This window comes from Syngnathus acus, chromosome 21 (assembly GCF_901709675.1).
Source record: "Syngnathus acus chromosome 21, fSynAcu1.2, whole genome shotgun sequence".
NCBI classification, from domain to species: Eukaryota; Metazoa; Chordata; class Actinopteri; order Syngnathiformes; family Syngnathidae; genus Syngnathus; species Syngnathus acus.
In genome coordinates this window covers 13,765,808-13,792,791 of record NC_051105.1, presented here as the reverse complement: position 1 = coordinate 13,792,791, position 26,984 = coordinate 13,765,808, and the positions used below count along the sequence as shown (strand labels likewise).

The window sequence follows — 26,984 nt, the reverse complement described above, 5'->3', positions numbered from 1 at the left end:
TGTTAGAAAGGTTTCTATGTTGATGTTAAAATGTTGCACAGTTACGTCACCACGCCTTAAGTCTCGCGTGAGTTTCCTCAGCTTATCGCGATTGTTGGAGCTTGTGCTCAGCGGTAAGTTAAAAGTTGCTGGTATCGACTGAGTGTGTTGCTGTGGTCATGTGCGTCTTTGACACAAAGTGAGTACAGTCAAACCTCGGTTTTCGAACGTCCCGGTTCTCGAAGAAATCGGAATTCGAACGAAAAATTCGAGATTTTTTTGCTTCGGTTGTTGAACAAAAATTCGGAGGTCGAACCTCGCGAGATGAGCCAAAAGGACCCGAGAAAACCCGACCGCGCGGCCCGGATGCCGACTGACTCCGTTCGTTATTGTATTTTCGTTACTTTGAGGATTGTATTAACCCCTAATCATGCCTCCAAAGAAAGCAAGTGAGAGCAGTAAAGCCATCCTAAAACACAAAGACCCTCTTAATGCAATGCGACAGTGAGCGCTCGGTGCGCTGCGGTTGCGCGATCGGACCAAATTAAGCTTCCTGCGCACTGAGGTCCACTTAGATTTTGGAAAGTACATCAGGACTTTAAAAATATTTTTTAAATTTCAGCGACAGCTCTGTCACAATAATGCGACCAGCGCGGTGCAGTTGCACTGTCGGCGGCACGCAACGGTTGCGCGTTCGTCAGTGCGCTGCAGTTGCGCGATCGGCCAAAAATGCGCAAAAAAAAAAAGCTTAAAAAAGGCGGTTTTTTTTTGTCTTGGAACGGATTACATTTTTTTCCATTATTTGTAATGGGAAAAATAGATTTGGAATTCGACCGATTCACTTCTCGAACCGCTTTTGGAATGGATTGTGGTCGAAAACCGAGGTTTGACTGTATATACATATCATTATCACTACTGTCTACTGTTGTGCCGTTTGTCTGAACGCGGTTTGTTTCATGTGTGTGCCGTTTGATTGATAGCTTCGGCGCGCTCCTTCAAGTTTTCCCCGCATCGTACGAGTAGACGTTACGCAGCGCCACGGCAACTAACAGTCACCAGCAAATGTATTTTGTTGTCTAAATCACTTATGTTTGGTGTGTTGCCGAGAGTATTGAATTTATGGTTATTTAGTATAGCGGAACCGTTACGCGCAGTTAGTTATGTAATGTGTGCCGTCTACTAGTGTTGTGTGACGTCAGAAGTTGAGCGTTGACTTTCTGTCTGTTGCAGAACCACACACACACACCCCACAAACCACACACACCCTTCACACTCTTCACACAAGAATCACACACAGAAGAATCACATTCACACACCCAAACACTCACCCATGTACACTACACACACCTGCTCTCACATCCTTATGACCAAACGTGTGCCTATACCCTTTTGCCAGTTTGCCTGTATGCCCCTATGAGCCACAGTGCCTGTTACCTTTTTGCCAATAATTCAGTAAAGCAATCAAAACGGAACCATGTCTTCCCTCCTGTGTTTTTACCAACACCCGGGGGTGAAAAGAGCATAACCATCCGAGCAGACCCCCTACAGTTCTTAGGCTCCCCAACAGAAACAGTAGGTTTATTTACATTTCAAAAACCAGAAGCATTTACAAATGTGATTGCACTTTAGTTTGCATATTTAAATGTTCAGATATTAAGATGTGATAGACAGTTTTTGCATGATTTGAATGAGACAAAATAACATGTTTTTTCTCTCGAATATATTATCATTTGTTTCAGATGTACTGTAATTATTTTCTGTATAAAAATTAAATTTGGTGTTCAAAAAGTCTTTTTTCAAACTTGAGTCTTGAAAAAGAAGGGGTCGTCTCATAATCAGGGTCGTCTTATATTCGGGCCAATATGGTATATGCTTGAAAAGTAATCGGAAGTAAGATGGCGGCGCGTGCACACGCAGCGGCCTCTCTCTGTCCCGAACGGTGTTTTGTTTTGTCGTTTAATGTGGGTTTGTCCGCCAGTTTTGTGTGTTCGTCTCGTCGTGCCGGGTTGTGCTACAAGTGCGGCGGGCTGGTTCTGCTCGGCATCGGCGAAAGCGAGTTTTGTGGCGATCTGGACTTTGAAGCGGGGACATTAAAGGCGCTCGGTCTGCTCCGTCCTGGAGCGTCGCCGGACTCGCCTGCTATTCCTCCCCCGGTTGGGCGTCCGGGCCTGGCTGGCGGCCAACCCAGCTCGCCCGGCCGTGCCTTCCATTCTTCTGGCGAACGTTCGATCGCTGGACATCAACATGCCTGCTGAGTTCTGCGGACCGGACAGTGCGTAGCTGCTGTGCATCTGGAGCGGATGGCGTGCTATCGGGCGGACCGGGCCATTGTACGAGGGGGAACATCGCGAGGAGGTGGACTGTGCGTCTACATCCGTGACGAATGGTGGACTCTGTTGTGGGATGCCAGCACTGCTCGCCACTGGCGAAGTTTGTGATCTCCAGGCTGTTGGGGTCCTGAACTCTCTCCCCGTTGTTTTACTTGTGTGTTAATCGTGTACTGTGTCTCGTCACCGTGGGATAGGGGGAACGGTATTTTGGTTTCTTTGTGTGTCTTAGCATGAAGGAATTGACAATAAAGCTGACTCTGACTCTGACTCTGAAAAGTCAAATGGGTCCAGGGGTGTGAGTTGCACAGCTGTCGCCATCTCCCTTGATTCTCTCTCCCTTTCACGGTTGGGGGTCAGGATGTCAGGCGCATCGTTGCTCGCCTCACTTGCCTGTGTGCTGGTGCTAACGAGCTAGCACTCTGCTCGGGGCTCTGTTGTAGTCTTCCTAGCGGTCAATTCCGGATCAAACTGCACGAAAACGTTTCGCCAGCTCACACTTCTGCTCAAACTACCGCGGAGACTTACAGTTAGTCACTTTTGACACCATGTATAATGATCACACTGGACACAGACGTATTTCTTCTAGCTTTTTTCACTTCCGAACCTCGTGTGCACATTACATGCAATGCATTATGGGAATAGTAGTCCCAACTACTACGACATTTTGGACCTGGTTGTTACATGGATGGGAGGCTGTCAGGGATTACCAGGTGCTGGAAACTCATATTATTTTTGCACGTAAATCGTGAAAGGAAACTTTTACTACGGCCATCAAGTGCTGTCGCTGCTTGGCATGGGTTTTCAGAGGCGATTGTATCACTCCCTCCGGATATACAGTCACTACACGATAGTTCTTGTTACAGCAAACGTTTATTATTCATTCATCTCCGTCAAACTATAAACAGACAAAGAATCATATAAAACACATATTTACTGGATAACATTCACAAAAAGTAATAAAGGAAATGTACAATAAACCACACATAAACTTCAGTACTAACAATATGGCTAGCAACAATGCCGTACCTCGATGGCTGCACAATATCAACGTGAATGAGTCCAAAACTTCACAGACACTTCGGGAACGTAAACATTTGATCTTCTTCAATGACCAAGAAGCAATTCTTTTCTGAACGATTTCACTTAGATTATGTTGATAACGTAACCGTTAGTAGCGTAGTAGAATTATTGCAGTAGGCTAGAATGTTTGATGTCTTGGCAATTTCAGCTGCACTTGCATCAAATGGTTACTACATCACTAAACAGGAAGTGCCACACCCAAATAAGTCCTAGTGTTGGCTCGTGAGTGAACGATTCGTTCAAAAGAACGAATCTTTTCAGTGAATGAGAGTGAACGAATCACTGTTACAGGGTGATTGTATGGCAACCACAGAGCCTTCACCTATAATAAGCCTGTGTCACGTGTGGTTACTCCAGTTGTATTCAAGATTCAAGAGTTTTTATTCGCCATGTTTGAGCGTGCCAAACAAGGAATTTGACTTCGGTACATCACAGCCTCTGTTCAACATTTAGGTGACTAACAACACTCAGGACATGTAAAAAATGACAAATATTCTCAAACATCCCCTGATCTTAAACTCCCAGGAGGGCAAGGAAAAACTCAAAACTCCAGCTAAGGGAAATGAGAAACCTTGAGAAGAGACCACAGATGGGAGGGTCCCTCTTCCAGGATGACCAGGCTGCAATGGATGCAGAGAGGACACATAGTACAAACAGTGTAGACAATTCAAAAAAGGTGTGGAGAGCAGGATGTTATTGCACAGCAATGACTCTGAGACTCTAAGAGTGGTGTGAGTTCATCAGAACAACAGCCTGGGGGAAGAAGCTGTCTCTGTGTCTGCTGGTTTTGGCGTACTGTTGGATTTTGTCCACAATTTAGGGAGCGCGCTATCTGCACCTCACGGCAAAAGCCATTGCCAATCACCTGTTATCCAATTTACTCACTGCGTGCTCGTTTGATTTCTTCAGATTTAGGAAAATGCTAAGACACTGAAGCAGAAATTAGACTTACACAGGTTGGTTGAGTTCAATCACAATTCTTGTTAAGAAAGCTCTGTTTTCAGGAAAGTACAATACAGCGCTGGGCCCTTCAAGAGCAGAAAGTCTCCATTCAGAAAAGGCAACGTTCAAGGTTCTTTGGTCAGCTTATATTCAGTTGCACAGGCCGGTGTGGGGCGAGTTTGATGGGTGATGAGTCGTTGGGGTGGGGCGAGTTCGCAGTAGAGTTTGATTCAATGGGAGTGGGTGCTGATTATGGGCGATTCGGTGTGTGTGGGGGCTGTTGTCTTCCATCCCGTCTTTTCGGCCTTGGCGACCATCTTTGGCCGAGTCCTTGGCTGTCTCCCTCTGGCACCTGCTGGTTTTATCTCCAAGTGACCTTCCTGTAAACATTCTGCTCCATTCTTACACTGTCGCACCTCATCCATTCGTCATTCTTTCAATTTTGTCATTTTGTACGGAATTATGTGAGCTTTTGGCTGTGACATCATCAATTTATTAATGTTCCCTGACTATGCACTATGTTTGTTCTTTTGATACTCCATGTCTTTGCTTACATCATTACATTCTTAGTTTAATCATGCTTCCAACCGTATCTCTTCTTTGTTAGGCAAAATATTTCCCTCTGTGCAGAGCGTTCAGTAGTAGGGGTGTAAATCGCGGGTTTTATCACGATACGATATCATATCGATACAAAGGACCACGATACGATTATTGCCGATATCTTAAAGCCTGCTGTGATTCATTCACGATACATCACGATATAGTGCTCCACGATCGATATTTTTATTTTTATTTATTTTTTTTAAATAAAAAATATAGAACAATATCCTGATTTATAACAATTCATACGCAAAATCAACAAGGTACTGCAAACTCTTTATTTAGGAAATTACAAGAGTATTGTAGTATACAAAGTGCTTATTTTAACACTGAACTTTATCGAATTCCTATATTTTTTCTCATATAAGTAAAGAAAAATGAATATTCTTTCTTTTTTTGTAATACCAATAACTTTAAAGTGCATTACTGAACTATTTATTTACAATAATTTTAATTGTCCGTTGAGCCATCTTTTCTTTGGAATCCAAAGTGCTTCCAAACGAATGACTTGAAGCCCAAAGGGGAGCGAATTTCCTCGTCTTCTTGGACACTAGCCATAGCACCAGCCCAGGAGCCGCGTAGTTGTCGGCTCCCCTTTCACGTGCCTGCTCTGCTCACAACACAGCACGCCGCGTACTGCTCCCGGAAAGAGGAAGCAAGCAACAATGAACTGGATTTCAAAATAAAGTCGCGTCTAATGTCAGAGGTCAAACACGGCGATATAAATCGATGTTTACGTTTAGCATCGATGCCAATAAATCGTAGAGCATTATATCGATTAATCGATGTGTATCGATGAATCGTTACACCCCTATTCAGTAGTAATCGAAAAGCTGGCGTCTCGCATTTAGGCGACATATGACGTTTAGTCAAAACACAAGATATAATCAAGTACTGAACGGTCAAGACGACTCTGGCCGTGTCCATGATTTAGAGAAAAAACATCAGGCATGCATTACACAGTTCCTTAAGGGTCATTAAGCTATTTAGGCAATATATCAAAAAACATTTGTTATTTCACAGTGCTCAGAAATATATATCAGATCATAAAGTTATAAAAACCTTTGTCATTACCGCCTATTAAAAATGTCTAGTTATGTCTTCTTTATTGATTTGGTGTGTAGGTATAATTATATGCTTAAAATATTTCTTTTATTGATTTAATATGTGAATATACTTTTCTGCTTATGTACTTTATTCAATGAAGTTCGAGCATATCTGTTTTTGTAGCTAGGCAGGACTTTTTGTATTTCGACCCCATTCCTTCAGTACAGAGCTCTATAACGCCGTCCGGAGGGGAGTAGTTCAAACAGACTGCAACCTGGGTGAGAAGGGTCTGCAGAGATGTTACTTGCACGTTTCCTGGTCCTGGACAGGTACAAGTCTTGGATAGATGGAAGGTTGGTTCCAATTATCTTTTCTGCAGTCCTGATTGTCCGTTGCAGTCTGTGCTTGTCTTGTTTGGAGGCCGATCCAAACCAGACAGTGATGGAGGTGCAGAGGACAGACTGGATAATGGCAGTGTAGAAGGTCTTCAGCAGCTCCCGCGGCAGGTTGAACTTCTTGAGCTGTCTCAGGAAGTACAGCCTCTGCTGTGCCTTCTTCCAGACAGAGTATATGTGGCTGGTCCATTTCAGGTCCCGAGAGATTGTGGTTCCCAGGAACTTGAAGGTGTCTGTGGAGAGAATATTATTACTGCGGATAGTGAGGGGTGAAAGTGGTGAAGAGTCTCGCCTGAAGTCCACTGTCATCTCCACGGTCTTGAGCGGGTTCAGCTCCAGGTGGTTTTGGCTGCACCAGTGGACCAGCCGATCAACCACCTGTCTGTACGCAGTCTCATCATCCTGGATCAGTCCGATGAGAGTGGTGTCGTCTGCATATTTCAGGAGCTTCACAGGAGAGTCACCTGAGGAGAAATCGTTGGTGTAGAGAGAGAAGAGCAGTGGGGAGAGGGCGCACCCCTGAGGGGCGCCAGTATTGGTGGTCCGGGTGTCAGATGTGATGCTCCCCAGCCTCACACGCTGTCTCCTGTTGGTCAGGAAGCTGGTGATCCACTGACAGGTGGAGGCAGGCATCGCGAGCTGGATGAGCTTCTGTTGGAGGATGTCAGGAGCGATGGTGTTGAACGCCGAGCTGAAGTCCACAAACAGGATCCTGGCGTACGTTCCTGGGGTGTCCAGGTGGTGCAGGATGTAGTGCAGTCCCATATTGACTGCATCATCCACCAACCTGTTTGCCCGGTAGGCAAACTGGAGGGGGTCAAGCAGGGGGCCCGTGACATTTTTCAGGTGTTTCAGCACTAACCTCTCGAAAGATTTCATGACCACAGATGTCAGAGCGACAGGTCTATAGTCATTCAAACCTTTGATGGCGGGCTTCTTGGCCACTGGAACGATGGTGGAGCTCTTGAAGCACGAGGGCACCTCACACAGCTCCAGGGAACGGTTGAAGATCCGTGCAAAGGTGGGTGCCAGCTGCTCAGCACAGACTTTCAAGCAGGAAGGTGACACGCCGTCTGGGCCCGGTGCCTTCCTGATCTTTTGTCTCCAGAACATCTGACGCACTTCCTCCTCGCGGATCTGGAGTGCGGGCGCGGCCTCTGCAAGAGAGAGAGTAGGTGACAACGGTGATGGAGGTGTGGACAGAGCAGTTGTGGGGGGAGGTGAGTATGTAGATTGTGCTGCAGGATGTCCTGTTGTGTGGGAGGACCGATCAAACCTGCAGTAGAACCTGTTTAGCTGGTTAGCAAGCCTTGGGCTCTCCACAGGATGGGGGGTTCGTTTCTTGAAGCCCGTGATGCTCTGCAGACCTTTCCACATTGTTGAGGGATCAGGATTGGCAGAGAGGTGTCTCTCCAGGCTGTCCCCGTAACACCTCCTGGCTTTTCTGACCTCTCGGTTCAGTGTGTTTCTGGGCTGCTTGAACAGGTCCCGGTCGCCGCTCCTGTAGGCCTCCTCCTTGACTTTGCGCAGCCTCCTGAGGTTCGGTGTAAACCAAGGTTTGTCGTTGTTGTACGTGCAGAAGGCCTTAGTCTGCACACACAGATCCTCACAAAAAGTGATGTATGATGTGACAGTGTCAGTGAGTTCATGCAGGTCTGAAGTTGCAGCTTCAAAAACTCCCCAATCAGTGCAATCAAAGCAAGCTTGGAGGTCCTGCCTTGACTCCACTGTCCACTTCCTCACAGTCCTCACCACATGCTTAGAAGTTTTTAGTTTCTGCCTGTAGGCCGGAATTAGATGAACTAGACAGTGGTCCGAGAGTCCTAAAGCTGCACGAGCCACAGAGTGGTCTGCATCCTTAATTACGGTGTAGCAGTGGTCCAGTGTCTGTGCCCCTCTGGTGGGACACGTTATGTGCTGTCTGTATCTGGGGAGTTCGTGTGCGAGGTTCGCCCTGTTAAGATCACCCAGAACAATGATTAGTGAATTTGGTAGAAGTTTCTCCATGTTTGTCACCTGGTCAGCCAGCATCTGCGTGGCTTCACTCGCACGTGCGTGTGGTGGAATGTAAACAGCCGCCATGATGATCGAGGAGAACTCCCGTGGTGAATAGAACGGCCGGCAGTTTATGAAAAGTGTTTCTAGGAGAGGGCTGCAAAACTCTTTCAACACTGTGACATCAGTACACCAACGTTCATTAATGTAGAAACAGAGACCACCTCCCTTTGATTTTCCGGAGAGCTCCGCACTGCGATCTGCATGCATTAGCCGAAACCCAGCTAACGCCACGGCGTGGTGGGGGGTGCGTCTGCTAAGCCTTGTTTCAACAAAACACAGCGCGGCGGATCTGCTGAAGTCCGTGTTCCTTGAAGTGAGGAGCAGCAGTCCGTCCATCTTGTTCGCCAGGGAGCGGACATTCGCCAGATGAATTGACGGTAGGGCAGAACGGAACCCTCTCTGCCTCAGCTTTACGAGGGCTCCGGCTTGTTTTCCGCGTCGTCGTCGTCGTGCTAGCTTGTATAGCACCGCCGCTCCGGCTAAAATCTCCGACAAACAGTCTGAATCAGAGAGAACAGGAGAGAAAATACCAGAAGAAGACTGTCCGATGTTTAACAGCGCTTCTCTGGTAAAAATGTCGTACTTGCGGCGTGAATACATGGTACTGAGACATAGCTGGACTCGTGTCTTCCTTACCATGCACCACACATTATAACATGGTGTCAGAAGTCCAAGCAGGACCCAGTTATGCCCCACATTCTGTCTGTTGTTGAGACAGCATCCGTTTATTTGTTTTGGTGAATTTTAGCAGTTTCAGTTAGCCTGTTAGCTTTAGCACCGCGTTGGTATCGTCATAACGTTAATAATGGCTTCCAACATCCCGCCTCCGGAGCCCATGAAGATGGCTGGGAGCACTCACGGCAACTGGAAAAAATTCCGAACAGAGTTTGAAGATTATCTGCTGGCGACCAGGCTCAACCAGAAGGTGGAGCTTGTCCAAGCAGCGGCGCTGAGACGGCTAATGGGAAACGACTGCCTCCATGTTTAAAAACACAACCTGGGACTCACTGCCGACCAACAGAAGGATGCGAGTGTTATTCTGGAGGCGCTGGAGAGATACTTTACCCCCGCGACGAACGTCACATTCGAGAGGTATGTTTTTGGAAATATGAAGCAAGAGGAAGGAGAACCCATAGATGCTTTTGTTACAAGGCTAAGAGAAAAGTCTGCCTCTTGTGAATACGCAGCTATAAAAGATGAACTCATAAAGGACAAGCTTGTCCTTGGCATTGCTGATGAGGGCGTCAGACGTCGTTTACTAAGAAAATGATCTCAAATTGGATCAGGCAATCATGATCTGCCGTGCAGCCGAGGGCATGGACAACAAATTAAAGACAATGTCACTGGGCAACTCTGGGCCTGGAGAGAGCGTCAACGCCACGCAGGGGGGACGAAGGTATGGACACAGGTCTGCCGGTAGGCCATCTAAGCCCACCAACTCCAGTTTACAGCCCCAGGGCATGAGAGACACTGGGGAATGCAAGTCCTGTGGCACTGCCAACCATTTTGCTAAAGTATGCATGAAGAGAGGTCAGCACGCACGCCAGTTGAACGCTGTGGATGATCCGTCGGCATGGGAACATGAGGACAGTGATGGAGATGAGAGATATGTGTACACAGCAGAGAGTGTGGGAACTGTGAACACGCAAGGGAAGAAGTGGTTTGTCAATCTGCCACTGCAACAGGGGGTCCAGAGGTGCCAGCTTGACTCTGGTGCCACCTGCAATGTGATGAGCATGAAGGACAAGATGAGACTGGCACCCAGAATGGCTCTTGAAGCTGTACAACAGTGAGTGGATGAACTCGCTGAGGTTGTACAGCACATGGTGTGTCATTAGGGGCAGAACACACAAGCTGGACTTTGAGGTTGTGCATACAGGCCAGAGGCCCTTGCTTTCAGGGGAGACATGTGAGAGACTGGGCCTGATACGATTCACCATTCCTGAGGAGCTAAATAAGGTGGAACACTGCAGGATGGGAGACCTGACCAAAGAGCGTCTCATCAACACATACCACGACGTGTTCACCAGCCTGGTGAAGTTCACTTTGAGCTGGACAGCAGTGTGGCGCCTGTGCAGTGTGCCCCCAGGAATGTTCCAGTGGCCCTCAAGGCAGCTGTTAAAGCACAGCTCGATCAATACGAAATGGATGGACATTTGACCACAGTCACACAGCCCACAGACTGGATCAGCAATCTGATCATAGTGAAAAAGTTGAGACTTTGCATTGACCCGAAGCCACTCAACCAAGCCTTGAAACGGTCCCACTACCTTATGCCCACTTTAGATGACGTGCTGTACAAGCTGCCAGAGGAACGTATATTCACGCTAGTGGATGCGCGTGATGCATTCCTGCAGTGCCGACTGGATGAGGAGAGCAGCCGGATGACAACGTTCTGGACACCATGGGGCAGAAAACGGTGGCTGAAGCTCCCCTTTGGTGTATCAGTTGCTTCGGAACTGTACCAGAGAAAGCAACATGAGCTCCTAGCTGGATTAAAAGCGATCGAGCCCATAGCTGATGACATCCTCATAGTCGGCTGCGGAGATACGGACGTGAGGCCAACCGCGACCATGACGCAAACCTCATTGCCCTGATGGACAGATGCAGGGAAGTTATGCTCAGGCTGAGGCTGAAAAAGTTGCAGTTCAGAGTGAAGGCGGTCCGCTTTCACGGCCACATACTGTCCACCGAGCGCCTCAAGGCTGACCCTGAAAAGGTCAGGGCGGTTCTGGACATGCCGAACCCCACAGACACTAAAGGGGTCCAGCGGTGTGTCGGATTTGTGAACTATCTCTCCAGATTAATGCCCTGCCTGTCAGGCGTATGTCAACCATTGAGGAGGCTGCTGGACCAAGACGTGCCGTGGCACTGGCTGCCAAAACATGATGCTGCCATGAAGGAAATGAAGACACTGGTCACAGCAGTACCGGTCTTGCGTTATTATGACGCAAATAAGCCAGTCACCATACAGAGCGACTCCAGTCAGATAGGCCTGGGCTGCTGCCGGCTACAGGAAGGGCAGCCTGTCACTTTTGCCTCCCGCGCCCTGACCCAGACGGAACAAAACTATGCACAGATAGAAAAGGAGTGCCTGAGCATCGTGTTCGCCTGTCAGCGCTTCCACTACTACCTATATGGATGTGGTGATATGACAGCAGAGACCGCCCACCGCCCGTTAGTGTCCATCTTCACTAAGCCCCTCCTCAGCGCGCCTAAGCGCCTACAGAGCATGCTCTTGACACTTCAGAGCTACTGCCTTACGGTGGTGTACAAGCTAGGCCCTGAAATGTACATCAGTGACACATTTAGTAGAGCCAGCACCCTGCCACGGAAAACAGACACACGGTACCGACGAGAAATGGTCTGCAGCATGCAACAGGAGCAGTGTGACGCAGCGGCCATTCAGCAGACAGACTACCATGTCAGCAGACAGTGCCTGGCACAGATCCGAGCACACACAGAGGAGGATGCGTGTCTCCAAACCCTCAAGACAGTCGTACTGCAGGGATGGCCAGAACACAAAGAGGAGGCCCCCGTACTCATCAGGGACTACTGGGCCATCAGAGATGAAATAAACGCACAGGATGGTGTGCTCTTCAGGAGCCAGCGCGTCATCATTCCGAAAGCTATGCGTCCGGAAAAGCTGAGGAGGATCCACTGCAATCATGTGGGTGACGAAGCATGCTACAGACATGCCCGCGATACATTGTACTGGCCTGGCATGCAAGGGGAAGTCAAAGACTATGTACAGCAGTGCTCTGTGTGTGACGAGTATGCGCACGAGCAACAGAAAGAGACCATGATGTCACACCCGCTCCCCACCGCGTCCATGGCAGCTGGTAAGCATGGACTTGTACAGCTATGCAGCACAGAACCTTTTTCTTGTGGTGGACCACTTCTCTGACTTCTGGGAGATCGACCTGTTCCCTGACTTGTCGGCCGACATCACGATCCGACGAATCAAGGCACAGTTTGCACGTTATGGCGTCCCGGACAGAGCAATTTCGGATGAGGGGAGCCAGTTTGCGTGCAGTGAGTTCCGGGCATTTTCGAGGGAGTGGGGCTTCGAACATGTCATGTCCTCACCGCGGCACCCTAAAGCTAATGGCAAAGCGGAATCGGCAGTAATGATTGTGAAGGGCCTGTGCAAAAAGGCTGACCGTGCCAAGGAGGACCCCTGGAAGGCCATTCTGCATTGGTGAAACATTGCATTGCAGCCCAGCACAGCGGCTCATGTCACGAAGGCTGAGAACCCTTCTTCCTGTGGCCGACCAGCTACTTGCACCTCAGGTCATCACAGGGGTTCCCGACAAGCTGAGGGGGAAGCATCAGGCGGCGAAGCTAGTGTATGACAAAGCGGTGAGGGATCTGCCGGAGCTGAACGTCGGCCTGCCCATCAGGATGAAGCCGCTCCCGGGAGACAGGACGGGCAGATGGAGGCGAGGGGTGTGCCTGCAGCAGTTGGGACTCCAGTCCTATCTGGTCGACGTGGAGGGGACAACATATCGACGCAACAGAATTGATCTTCTGTTATGCCCACAGAGGCGACCCCTGCCCAACCGCTGGCTCGACCAGGATTGACCCAAGAGCAGCCTGCGAATGGAAGCGGCAATGGAGGTGGCTTTGGCGGAGCCGGGGAGTCTCCACTGTCTTCAGCCTCCTGACAGTCTTGACCTCTAGGTCACACATGGACTGTGACACACACACACTGACATACACTCGAATACGGCATGCAAGGACTGGGTGCACTCTCAAACACACGTGGACTGTGAATTCTGTTGAAAAAAAAAAAAAGGAAGTAAGTGATGTAACAAACAAAATAAGTGATGTTCTGATTTATTGTGATTTTGATGACAGGTGTGTTTTTATCCTGCTACTATGTAGTGTCACGTTCTATGACCATATATTTGATATCTGACATTTGATGTTGAACCAGGTATTGCTATCTGAGGTTGAATATGGTGTTACTAATATGTTGTTGGTTTACAGTTGATTTACAGGCAGCATTGTTCCAGTGTGGATACTTTACTAAAGGAAGGGAGATGTTACAGGGTGATTGTATTGACATACTGTGCCACCCTGTGGCAGCCACAGAGCCCTCACCTATAATAAGCCCGTGTCACGTGTGGTTACGCCAGTTGTATGTCCTACTTGCAGCGTGAATACACGGTACTGAGACATAGCTGGACTCGTGTCTTCCTTATCATGCACCACACATTATAACAATCACTTCCTAAAGTGACTCGTTCTTTTTTCAGTTCATATGACTTCAACCAGTAGGTGTCGGTAATGCGCACTGAAGCTGGTGCCACCTCGCCGGAAAACAAAACGAAGAAAAAAACTACGTAACTTCCCGTTCACGAACGAGTCGTGAATTGTATTTCCCGTTCACCAACGAACGGATCGGTGAGTAAACGAGTCAGTGAGTGATTTGCATTCCCAGTTCATCGCGAAAACGATCAGTGAGGGAACGAGTCAACGAGTGAACTGCCTTCCCGTGCATCAACGGATCAGTCAGTGAACATGTTGCGTTTTCTGGCGTGAACTATGTAAGCCAGAATGTAGATTTACGATTTACTTCTAGTAGTTTTTAAATAACGTGTGTGCATATATATGTCTGAATATTGTTATCCAATATATCTACTGCAATTTCACGTTAAATTGCTGGTTTGAAATTTACTTTTAATATTATTATTATTATTATTATTATTATTATTATTTTAATAAACATTTATGTTAAAACTTGTCTGGTGTTTTATTCCTTGTTTTTATATTCGCCAATCAAAACATAAATGTGGGCATAACTTTTTTTTTCAACCTTTTATTCAAACACAAACACATTCGGTATAATAACACCATCAATTACAACCCAACAAATACACAATTAAAACATCAATGTCGGCATAACGCAGGGGTGTCAAACTCATTTTTTTCGTGGGCCGCATTGTAGTCATAGCTTCTTTCGGAGGACCATTATGACTGTCAACCCAAATCAATGTATGAGCACCTCATATTATATATACAGTAAAAGCTACAAAACAAACTGTCAAATAACTCGTTTTCAAATCAGACGAGTAAAAACTGGTCACATTTTTAAAAAAAAGATATCACTAAAAGTGAAGACAATTTGCAATTTTAGTAATGACATGAATTTGATGCACAATTTGTCTTCAGGGGCCACACAAAATGAATTGGCAGGCCGTATCTGGCCCGCGGGCCTTGAGTTTGACACCCGTGATTTAAACCCTAGTTTGAAACCCTAACTCTAGTATGAACCCTACTTTGAAACTCTAACCCTAGCTTTAAACCCTACTTTTAAACCGTAACCCTAGCTTTAAACCCTATTTTGAAACCCTAACCCTAGTATGAAACCTACTTTGAAGCCCTAACCCTAGCTTTAACCCTACTTTGAAACCCTAACTCTAGCATAAAACCCTGCTTTGAAACCCTAACCCTAGTTGGAAACCCTAGTTTGAAATCCTAACCATAGCTTTAAACCCATGTTTGAAACCATAACCCTAGCTTTGAACCCTACGTAGAAACCCTAACTCTAGTATGAAACCCTACTTTAAACCCTAACCCTAGATTTAAACCAGTGGTGTCAAACTCTTTTTTTTCGCAGGCCGCATTGTAGTCATAGCTTCTTTCGGAGGGTTATTATGACTGTCAACCCAAATAAATGTATGAGCACCTCAAATTATATTCAGTAAAAGCTTCAAAACAAATGAACAAATAATTCGTTTTCAAATCAGACGAGTTTGATGCACAATTTGCCTTTGCGGGCCACATAAAATGATGTGGCGGGCCAAATCTGGCCGCCGGGCCTTGAGTTTGACACTGGTGGCATAACGTGTGTCGGCTGGGATAGCAGCAATACTGTCTGTCACTCACTCGTGAATATTCGCGAACGACCAATCAGCGAGCGATAGATGGAGGAGGGACTTTACGAGTCAGTGACATAATTTCCGTTCACGAACGAGACAAGTCAGTGTCGCAACTTCCCGTTCACGACCGGGTGAGAGACTGTTGCCAACGGATCAGTGTGCAAGTGTTCTATTATAGAAAGAAATGTGTAAATTACCCGAGCCAATTATTAATATTATATATATATATATATTTTTTTTTTTATATACGTATATTATTATTTTGTATATATATTGTGTACTTGAATTGTTTGATGTACATGAGTTGTTTCCACAGGATGTTGTAATATAGAGAAAAATGTGTACGTTGTCATTGTTGACATTACCCAGAGGCGTAGCCAAGCCGGGGCGAGCCGGGGCGGCGCCCCGGTTAGGACTCCCTGCGCCCCGGTTGAAAGAAATCGAGCTTTTTCGATTCTTCATTTTCATGCCGTTTTTTTCTTTCGGTCTTGCGCGAATGTGCTTGCGCTATTCTATGTGCGCGATGTTATCCATTCACCGTTTGCCTCCCGGACCCGGATGTTGTTTTAGCGATCAGCGAACGGCGTGGGTGATGTTCGATTTTTTTTCCTGTGGGCGTGCGCCCCTACTGGAAAAATTCCTGGCTACGCCTCTGACATTACCCTGTGTTTACTTGATTGTTTTTTGTCTGGTGTATTGTGAGGTGTATTACTTAGTTGTGTGTGTTATTGAAGTAAAAAACAAAAAACAAAAAACAAAACGGATCAGTGTATGTGTGTGTGTGTGTGGGGGGGACGATTCGTTGAACGATTCGTTTGAACGAATCTTTTGAGTGAACTGATTCTTAAGATTCAGTTCACTTAAAAGAACTGGAATGCACATCACTATCTCTCAGTTCAAAGGAGGGTTCAAATGTACTTTTCGTAGTCGGAAATCGGAAAGGACCGACTTCCGACTACCTCGATAGCATTGTGTGACGTCATCAGCTTGCGACTGAATCAATGAAAGTGCGACGAACAACGGCGCTCCACGTGAATTGGTGTGAAAATGGCGGCGCATCAGGAGCTTGAGATACAGTTGGCACAAAAGTTAGCGTCAAACGAAAAGCCTATTCGAACTAAAGCTTTGAAAAAGTTGAAGAAGTACATATATGTCAGATCACAGAAAGCGACAGGTAAGCCATCCGCGTATTGAGCGCTAAATTTGATTTAGAAACGTGCTCGAACTATTCACAAAGAATGCGAATTATGAAGAATGCGTTGCCCAGTGTTTTGAAAATAGTCACGACAAGGTCACTTTACAATGTCCGAGATTAGTTATTAATCGAAACATTCCATCCTGCCGCATTAACTTTAACGTTTTAAAGTGTGAGAAACGGGTTTACAATTAAAAGCAGAGAAAACGTTTAACTATCAATAATTGTAGACATCAAAAACTTATTGCTATCTACTCGTAATTTCATTTTGAATTAATGGAATTCTAATTCCCCTAACATGCAACGTAACGGTGACGACTCGAAACGTAAGCCAGCGCAAGCGTGACAAGCTCCTTTATTACGTCTCACAGCTTAATGTGCTGCAGATATCTGGAGTTATTATTTTTCATACAATAAATCATGAATCATTTACCAGGTATTATGATCTGATAATGTTTACTTTTACCATTCACCTGTAATGTTTGTCAAAACTGCAAATATTTACAAATTAATTGTAGATCTGTGTCAAAGCTGGAATGGAATTAACATTTTTAGGAACAATTTGAAATATACAATTTGATTCTGGTTTTAGTCATAATTTAAGTTCAGACATACCTTTCATTGCAAGCATATTTCTTAACCTTTTATTAAATGTTGCTATTGCAAGAGAGAGAATTGTTTGGAGAAACAATAAATTTTTGGACAAGCTTCTTTTTTTTCCATGACCTTCTTTTAAAAATGGTCTGGGGTAATATGTTTTAGATTTAAACATTCTTCGTATTTGAGTGGTGTATTAGAAAACTTGATCTATTGGGCTAAAGGCATGTACACACCTTTTATACATTAAAATGTTCGAAATGCAACTGTGTGGCAAAATAGGAACAGCTGTCAGTGTTTCATAGCACTTCAATGATTTGGTTTGAAAAAACTTTGTCCATTTTTTTTCGCTTTAATCAATGAGTTCTTCACATTATCAATCTGGAAGCGCTCTACTATGATTGGCTTGGGAAAGGAGAAACAATTGAATGCAATATTTTAAGATTATGGGCAATGTGGCAATTTGTGCAACCGAGCAAACTATTTTTTTGTCCAATATAAATTGATGAAAATCTGAATCAGCAAGTTGAAGAAGCTTAAACAAACGTCTTTCTGTACAAACCTTCATTCCAGCGAAAAATGCACAAAGCAGCTGTCGCTGCTCTTTTTCCAAAAGAAAATTGTGTGTAACTGTGTGAGAACAGAATTAATTGCAGCCTTCCATGCGTTCATCCTTTGGGATTGCCTGATATTTGTTTCCCCTGGCCTTGTTTTCACCACAGCGCATGTTCTGCCCCTAAACAAGCACAAGATGTTTATAATTTTATTTTTATACACTCTATTGTACTTTTATATATGTTGTATTTTAAACACTTTTCAAAACATGCGCGCGCGCGCCAGACTTCCGCGATGCACCGAATCTATCCGCAATATTTGTTTAAAAAAAATTTGCAATCGAGCGAGGCCGCGATAGGTGAACCGCGAAGTAGCGAGTGATTACTGTACTACCCCTTTCGGTTCCGGCAAGAATCAACACAGCTCGCCGAGTGAAAAGTTAAATAGTCGGTACCACAAAAAGCAGGTATCGATGTATTTTTTGCGTGATGGTACTGAAAGTTCTTTTGACAACACTAGTATGTGTGTGAATAGCTTAATGCGTTTACGAATGAAGCAGTGAGTTACTTTGTATGAAATACACCTTATGAATGAAGCGGTATTACTTTGCTTAAAACTAGACTCCCATGCTTTTGCAACACTGGATTCACCTAGGCACTCCATCGGGTTTATTATATTCTGTGTCCAGATGGCTTTACTCGTGAAGAAATGCTCAAGCTGTGGAAAGGTCTGTTCTACTGCTTGTGGATGCAGGACAAACCGCTCTTACAGGTATTTTTCTTTTATTCAAATTTTTTAAAATTTGGTTTAAGTGTTTTGAGTTCTTTGCTATCACACTTCAACTGGAGTTTATTGATCATGGACCAGAGAGGAGGTGAAATAGCAACTCATCTTAAGCCATTGTTGCATACACTAGTGATGTACCTGGCGTAAGATTTGTCATATACTAAGAGCGTGAAAACAACAAATAGACATCAGACACCATAAAACATTAAAACAATACAGAGTGTCATGCTAAGTCAATAATCCTAGATTAAATGTGTTTTTAAGTGTACCTGTGGCGTTCCCACATTGAGGCCTTGATGGATAAAGGTTAGGGCTGTGTAATCATTTGAAATTCAATTGCAGTAATCGTTACAAAATTAGCCGAATCATAATAAATCAATAGGCATTTATATGCAACTGTTCTTTATACAAGGAAGCTACACATATACATATATGCATTTGAAAACTTTTTTTGTTTTTAACTTAAATTTTAGTTTTAAGATTTGTTTTGTCCAAAAGGTACTTGCTTATAGTTTTCTAAGACATTTTTCTCAATATTTTTTACATATAACCATTTTCATGTTTTGTACCAAAAAATAAATGATTTTATAATCCATGAGAGCAATAGTCGAGTCGCAGAGGCAGCAGCTTCAACAGGAAAGCCCAGACCCTCTCCCCAGCCACTTCGTTAAGCTCATCCCTGAGAAGCCCAAGGCATGGTGGGAGACATGGTGTCCTGGGTCGTCCTCGGGCCCTCCTTCTAGTCGTACATACCTGGAACACCTCACACACTTCAGGAGGCATCCTTATCAGATGCCCAAACCACCTAAATTGGCCCTTCTCTACGCGGAGAATCAGCGGCTCGACTCCAAGTCCCTTCCGGATGACCGAGGTTCTCACCCTATCGCTAAAGGCGAGCCCGGACACCCTGCTGAGATATTGATTTCGGCCGCTTATATCCAGGATCTTGTTCTTACGGTCACGACCCATAGCCCGTGACCATAGGTGAGTGTAGAACGTAGACCGACTGGTAAATCATCATCAGTAAATCATCATCACAGACTGGTACAGAGTCCGCATCACAACAGATGCTGCACCCATCCGGCGGTCGATTTCCCTCTCCACCCCATACCCCCACTTGTGAACAAGACCCCGAGATACTTGAACTCCTCCACTTGGAGCAGAATCTCTGATGTGGAGAGGGTATTCAACCTTTTTCTAACTGAGGGACCATGGTCTCAGATTTGGAGGTGCTAATTTTCGTCCCAGCCGCTTCACACCGCTGTGAACCACTCCAGTGAGAGCTGGAGATCATGGCTTGATGAAGCCAGCAGCAGGACATCAGCAAAAAGCAGAGATGCGATGCTGAGGTCACCAAACCGGACATCCTCAACGCTGTTCTGTCCATGCATCTGTTACGAATAGGAGTCCGTCCGACTCATCTGAAACTAATCCAATTTGCTGCCGGCCCGCAATGCTGACCAAACTCTGACATCAGTGATACACCACACTGCCCTTATCATATCTGCCAATATTCTGAATTACAGTATTTCTCGGACTATAAGTCGCGGTTTTTTTCATAGTTTGGGTGGGGGGGGCTACTTATACTGAGGAGCGACTTATATGTGAATTTTTTCATAAATTCAAAAAAAAAAAAAAGGGGAAACCGCGATGTCGCAAGGGATTACTATAATTTGAATTTCAAGTGACGTCAGCAGCGCGGCGGTTGTTTATATAAAGAACAAAGATTCGATCTCGGGATGACGAAGATGACGAAGGGCCCCACGTACTACCGACATCATTAGCGGCTTTGTTTGAAAGTGACACGGAGGACGAAAAGTTTGAAGGATTTAAGGATTTGGAGTGACACAGAAGGTTTGAAAAACTATTATGGCTTTTATGCACGCCCAGTCCTACTCTACGGAGCTCTCTTTCACCTCCGTGGATGGAAGTCGGGGGCCGGCGCTCGACCGGGTGGCTGCCCGGGGACGGTGGCTGGGGCTCGGACATGGCTTTTACGCACGCTCGGTCCTACTCTACGGAGCTCTCTTTCACCTCCGTAGATGGAAGTCGGGGGCCGGTGCTCGGCTCGGTGGCTGTCCGGGGACGGTGGATGGGGCTCGGACATGGCTTTTACGCACGCCCGGTCCTATTCTATGGAGCTCTCTTCCACCTCCGTGGCTGGAAGTGCCACCTCCGGGGATGGATGTCCACGCCGCCACACGCCTGGAAGTCCACGCCGGTGCTTGGGTCCTTGTACTTTGTTAACGCTACAATATAGTTATATACTAGCTCTGTGGAATAACGACGAGGCTGACGTCAGGGCGCACGCGCGGCGTTGTTGACAAAGGATGAGGAATTTGATCGATGGATTTAATGATTTGGAGTGACACAGATGGTTTGATAATATTATTGCTTATATAATAGTTATTTGTTATATACCGTTTTTTTCCGTGTATAATACGCAAAATTTAACTAATTTATTGTCCTAAAATCTGGGGTGCGCATTATACATGGGTACAATTTTTTTAAAATTTAAAAAAAAAAATTTTTTTTTTTTTTTTTTTTAAGAAAATCATGGTACTGGTACGAGTATTGATTTATGTATTGTTCTCTTCTTGTCATGTTGTGAAAGAATGTGGGTTGAATAAATACCGAAAGAACAATAGTGTGTTTGTACTGTGCTCTGGTCATTTCGTCAAAGAAGGGATAATAGTCCTCTTCTCTTCTTACGAGTATTGATTTATGTATTGTTCTCTTCTTGTCATGTTGTGAAAGAATGTGGGTTGAATAAATACCGAAAGAACAATAGTGTGTTTGTACTGTGCTCTGGTCATTTCGTCAAAGAAGGGATAATAGTCCTCTTCTCTTCTTGACTGACAATGAATGTGATAGCTTAATACAATCAGCAAATAACAAAATGCGTCTCGGCTGTTCACTTCAAACACGCTCCATACGAACGCAATGCTCTCGTATCAGACGCTTGCTCGATCACCTGCTCGTTTGCTGTCACAATGTACCCTACACAAATCCGAAACATTTGTTGCGGCTCCGAGTCACGACGAGGGGCAAGTTTTGGTTTCCAAGGGTGTTATTATTCCTCTTCAACGTCTCTCCCATACAGAGCCGCCTTTTTCACATGTCCGCACGTCACTTTCCTCTCTTTTCATCTGATCGCGGTGGTGCCTTTATGGGCAGTCGAAGAAATCAACGGCAACAAAAAAAATACATCCAGCCTAGTTAAGACCATACCAAAGACTATAAAAATGGGACCCATTGCCTCCCTGCGTGTGTGACGATCATTGGGACTTAAAAAAAAAAAGAAAAAAAAAAAAAAATTAAAAAAACAAAAAAAAAATTGGGTGCGTATTATACATGGGTACAGGCTTTTTTCCAGCATCAACATGCCATTGTTAGGGTGCGTATTATACATGGGGGTGTATTATACACGGAAAAAAACGGTAATTTATATATCGTTATATGGGCCTGTGGAATATTTTGAAGTGCAAGCGCCGTCAGCGGCGCGCACCCATTGTTGACATAAAGGACGATCGATGGATTTAATGAATTGGAGTGACACAGATGGTTTTATAAACGTGTTATTTATGTAATAGTTATTTTGAATAACTCTGAATGTTACGTCAGGCACGTTCTCAGCTCTTCGTTTCTGTTTGTCACGTTAGCATACCTATCGTTTAGCCTGTTGTTGCTCGTTCATGTCTGTTCTTGGTGTTGGATTTTGTCGAATAAGTTTCCCCCAAAATGCGACTTATACTCCGGAGCGACTTATATATGTTTTTTTTTCACGTTATTGTGCATTTTATGGCTAATGCGACCTATATTCCGGAGCGACTTTTAGTCCGAAAAATACGGTAATGGCACCCTTTGCCATCTAGTCCGTAAATTCACGTTGCCTTTCTTAAATTAACAAAAAGCACAATTTTGTTCACAGGAGGAGCTTTCAAACTCTGTTTCCACACTGATTCACACTTTTCATGACGTTAATGGACGTAAGTAGATCCTATGTTGGTGTAATTCCATTTGCAAGTAAAAAATGAGAAAAGCCAGTTGTGAAGGTATATTGTCTTTCACAGAACTATTATATCTGGAGTGCTCCCTTAAGACCTTCAAAAGAGAGTGGAATGGTATCGACAGACTGCGAATGGACAAGTATTTTCAGGTGGGTGCCCGTGAGCATGTGCATGTGTGCATATATCACTTTTGTTCCCTTATGGTGGACCTACTTCTCACATTACAGCTAATCCGCTTCATGTTCAGACAAGGCTTTGAAATGCTGAAGAGTAAAAACTGGGATAGCAGGTAACGTAAATATTCTTTTGCACAAATTCTGCAGTGTGTCATAACATTAAATTATATACATTATGCTCTTGATTTTTAGTGTGGTTGCAAGATTTCTAGAACTCTTTGCCACAGAGCTCCTGAACAGTGGCAATGATGCACCCGCTAGTCTGCAGCTTCATATCTTGGACCTTTTCTTGACAGAACTGGCAGCTGTGGGTTCATCAGAGGTAAGGTTACGATCAAAATGAGTTATTTGGCACATGGAGGGGAAGCGAGACTTTGGTTGTTGACCAATTTTTTTATGTCCTTGAAGGCATTTCACGAAATAGAAAATACTGCAAGTAGATATGATACAGTAACACAGTAATGGTTACTGGCCTCATCATAGCATTCACACAGCCCATCACTCACGTTACCAATCCATCCTTTTCACAAAATATGTACGCAAGCATTTGGAAATCGGCTGTTTCCATTTTTAAAAGTGGTGACCCCCAATTCCATGGCAAACTACCCATCAGTCTCAAATACAGTCAAACCTCGGTTTTTGACCACAATCCGTTCCAGAAGGCGGTTCGAGAAGTGAACCGGTCGAATTCTGAATCTATTTTCCCATTACAAATGGAAAAATTTTTAATTGGTTCCAAGACTAAAAAAAAAAAAAGCCTTTTTTAAGCATTTTTTCATTTGCGCATTTTTGTCCGATCGCGCAACCGCAGCGCATCGCTGAACGCGCAACCGTAGCACGCCGCCGACCGCGCAACTGCACCGCGCTGGTCGCATTATTGTGACAGAGCCGTCACTGAAATTTAGAAAATATTTTTAAAGTCCTGATGTACTTTCCAAAATTTAAGTGGACCTCAGTGTGCAGGGTGTTGGGTTCACAACATTTGTCTGAAAAGAATCTCACAGAGGCAGGATATGTCTTCGATGGCAAGCGATCATCTGCAGATGGGCACAATCCAGACTCACACAGCAAGTGTGGCTGAGATCTGCGCCCTTCCTTCAGTTTGGTCGTGCCTTTTATTGAGGAACAAACAATGGGGCAAGTGTACATGAATGCATAGCTTCTTTAGACAGGAAGGACATTCCACAGCACAACAAGATACTATCTCGGACAGAAGCGGTATGGTCAGCTCATGACTTTAGCTAGGAGAAAGACGTAGTCCTAATGCCTATGGGACGGATACGCCTGTGGCGTTCTCATGACCTCCACTTAAATAGGACCTTTGTCTGCTTCAGCTATCGCACGACAACCTCATGTCCTGTTTAAGAGAAATAGAAATGGGGCTTATTGTATAGCGCGGCTCGTGACTCCAAACATGCGCTCCTTAGCCAGCCATCTGCTTCCAAGTCAACATCACGAGGTCAAAATGTCACATCCTGTAGAAGACTTGCACACGAGTAGATACATAGAATCCAATGATAAAGTATATTTTTCCCAACATTCCCCCCTGTTTAACATTGGAATTCATAGGAAACCAAAACATCAACTAATAACTACATATGTGTATAAATGAGTATATGCCTACACAATATAGTATGGCAACAACAAAAAGTATGAACGTTTACATTCCAGAGTTCATCAGAACTACAGCTCTCCATTCGGCTTTGGCCATGTTCGTCATAATGGAATGTATTTTGTTTTGGATCATCAAAAAGAAAAAACAACCAGGTAGGCGATTTACGCAAGGTGGTCCCACTCATCTTGTTCACGCTGGACCAACATGATATTCTGGACAGCAAACGCTGATGTCAACATTTTAGTCATCATGTGACGAATACAAGGTATGATGCATGATGTAAAAATACAGAGAAATAACAGTATGGCAACTAAAAGAACCACGACTTTCAAGAGAAGTTGCTTCCAATTGCCATAAAACAGCCACCAAAAGGGATGGACATCCTTGGCTGGAGTTTCGTCCTGGGACATAGCCTTACGGAGGTTCCGAAGTCCTTGTAGAGCATACTCGATGTGGGTGTCATTTTCTCCTGGGATGTAGGTACAACAGGAGGTACCAACTATTTCACACACACCTCCTTTTTCGGCAGTCAGGAGGTCCAAAACCATTCGGGACTGTAGTGCCATTAGCCTCAGGGCTTGCAGTTCCGTCTGGTAACCTGTAAGGGCCTCTAGAGTAAAATTGGCAAAGGTCTTCAACCTGTAGTCCATAGTTTCTATTCGGAGAATAGTCTTAGCCACACCCGCCTGTGGGAAGAGTGTGAGTGCCACCTTTTGTCCTGTGCTCCAAAGCTTGTATTCATCTGGTACGTCTGAGCCCCAGACACTGTCGTAGGGACGGAAGGTGGGAGCAACAGCTGCACGTGTCTTTCGCTGATGATGTTCCTGAAGATGTGTCAGACTGAGGAACACAGTGTGATCTGACACATATACGGGGGCACATGTGCCATCCCATCGTCCTGGAAGGACTGCGTAGCCTCGGCGACCACAGAGCCACCATCCCCCTTCGATGATAGAGTGGGGACTTTCGCCTCCTGCTAGGACTTGTTTGATTGCTTCTGTGATATTCAACGAGGTCTCGTCGGTAGGTCCTAGAATTGAGGTGGTGATGCAGCGTTTAGTTTCTCCCACCTTTACTCCATCAACACGTCTTCGTCGGAAGCACAGGGGATGTGAGATGGTTTCACTCACTTCGAGAGTCACTGGTGCGGGTGTGACGACAGAACTTCTTGACACTACTGTGAATGGCCTTGAGATGTTGTAACAGGGATGGGCGGCTAGTTGTGCCTCATTACTTTCCGACCGTCTGAGTCCTTTGAGGGGATTAAACCCAAAAGCCCTTAGTATTGCGAAACACCATGCATTTTTCTCTGGCATGGGTCGGGCATGTAGGACAGGTTGTTGACTTGATCGTGGCATTATGGAACATACATAACATTTAGTTTGATTGTATGTTTCGGCCAACATGGATACATACTGGTACCACATGTTGTCTGCATGGGGTATATCTGGGTTTATCTTTATATACTTTGTCAACAGTTCGGTCGTCATTCTCTTGATTCGAGCGGAAGTTCCACTTTCCCCTTGGGGACCCTGGACACTCCATGTCATTGGCAAGCATGCTACAGCCACAGCACAGACAAGCACTCCTCTGAGTGCCATTTTCCGTTCAGTTCCACAGAGCCACCTGAACCCCTAGGGAGCTAAATGGTCAGGGTTCTTAGTTCTTCACCGGTTTGAGACTGATGCCAAACTATAATTGGCACCCCCCTTTGTAGCCAGACTTCGCCCTGACCGAGGCCTAGGAGCCAAGCACTCTCTGCAGCTTACAGTGGCTGAGATGTATCCAGCTGGGTCTTTCTGCAATCTTGACAGCGGTGGGTGTGGCGAGTAGGACTTGGAATGGTCCCTCCCACCGGGGTGAAGACCACGTCTTTCTTTTGATTACTTTGATGAAGACCCAGTCACCTGGTTTCGCTGAGTCATCCTGTGGAGATAAAGGAGTGGAGGGCAGTAAATTTGCATTTGAGACTTCTTTCATTTGCATGGTTTTGATCATGTAGTCGGCTAGAGTTAGCTCTTCTGCGGCTTTGTCTAAATCATGTGAGAACAGAGGGAGCCTGTATGCTCTGCCATGAATGATCTCATAAGGGGTTAAACCCTTGCTACAGGGCGTAATCCTCATATAGAGTTTTACCAAATCTAGACATTCGGGCCATGGTCTTCCTGTTTCTGCCATGCATTTGGTTAATCTATTTTTAATTGTTCCATTTGTCCGTTCAACAAGGCCAGCGCTCGATGGATGATAGGAACAATGATTTTTCAATGTAATCTGCAAATGTTCAGCCATTTTGTGAATGACTGAATTGACAAAATGTGGTCCGTTGTCGCTGTAAATGGTCTCTGGGATACCATAACTGGGAATGATGGTCTTGCAGATAGCCTTTGCTACTGTTATAGCATCTGCATTCTTTGCTGGGATTATTTCTGTCCACCTTGAAAAGGCATCTATTAGGACTAAACAGTATTTGTACAGTCCACACCTGTTTAGTTCTATGAAGTCCATATGCAACATTTGGAACGGATATGCTGGTTCTGGGAATTTTCCTCTCTTTGGTCTTACATTCCCTTGTGGATTATTTTTTATACAGACTTCACACGCTCTACAAAAAAGTTTTGAGTACAAATTGAAACCATATGTTGTAAAGTGTTGTGATATTAGCTCCTGCATCCCCCCTGTCGACACATGAGAACTACCGTGTGTCGAAACTGCAGCTGCCTTAAAAAGGGATT

The 26,984-nt window shown here is 45.2% G+C and overlaps 1 protein-coding gene across 1 annotated transcript in view; it reads left to right on the top strand.

Annotated features, from left to right (window-relative positions):
- Positions 1–16,310: 16,310 nt before the first annotated feature.
- LOC119115099 (ribosomal RNA processing protein 1 homolog A-like) overlaps positions 16,311–26,984 on the top strand; it is a 60,022-nt gene continuing 49,348 nt past the window's right edge. Inside the window, exons 1-6 of the mRNA XM_037239286.1 lie at positions 16,311–16,492; positions 18,354–18,436; positions 22,383–22,440; positions 22,525–22,610; positions 22,689–22,750; positions 22,830–22,959. Of these exons, the coding sequence (XP_037095181.1) occupies positions 16,366–16,492; positions 18,354–18,436; positions 22,383–22,440; positions 22,525–22,610; positions 22,689–22,750; positions 22,830–22,959 (546 nt within the window). The 5' untranslated portion in view covers positions 16,311–16,365. The remainder of the gene's footprint in view (positions 16,493–18,353; positions 18,437–22,382; positions 22,441–22,524; positions 22,611–22,688; positions 22,751–22,829; positions 22,960–26,984) is intronic.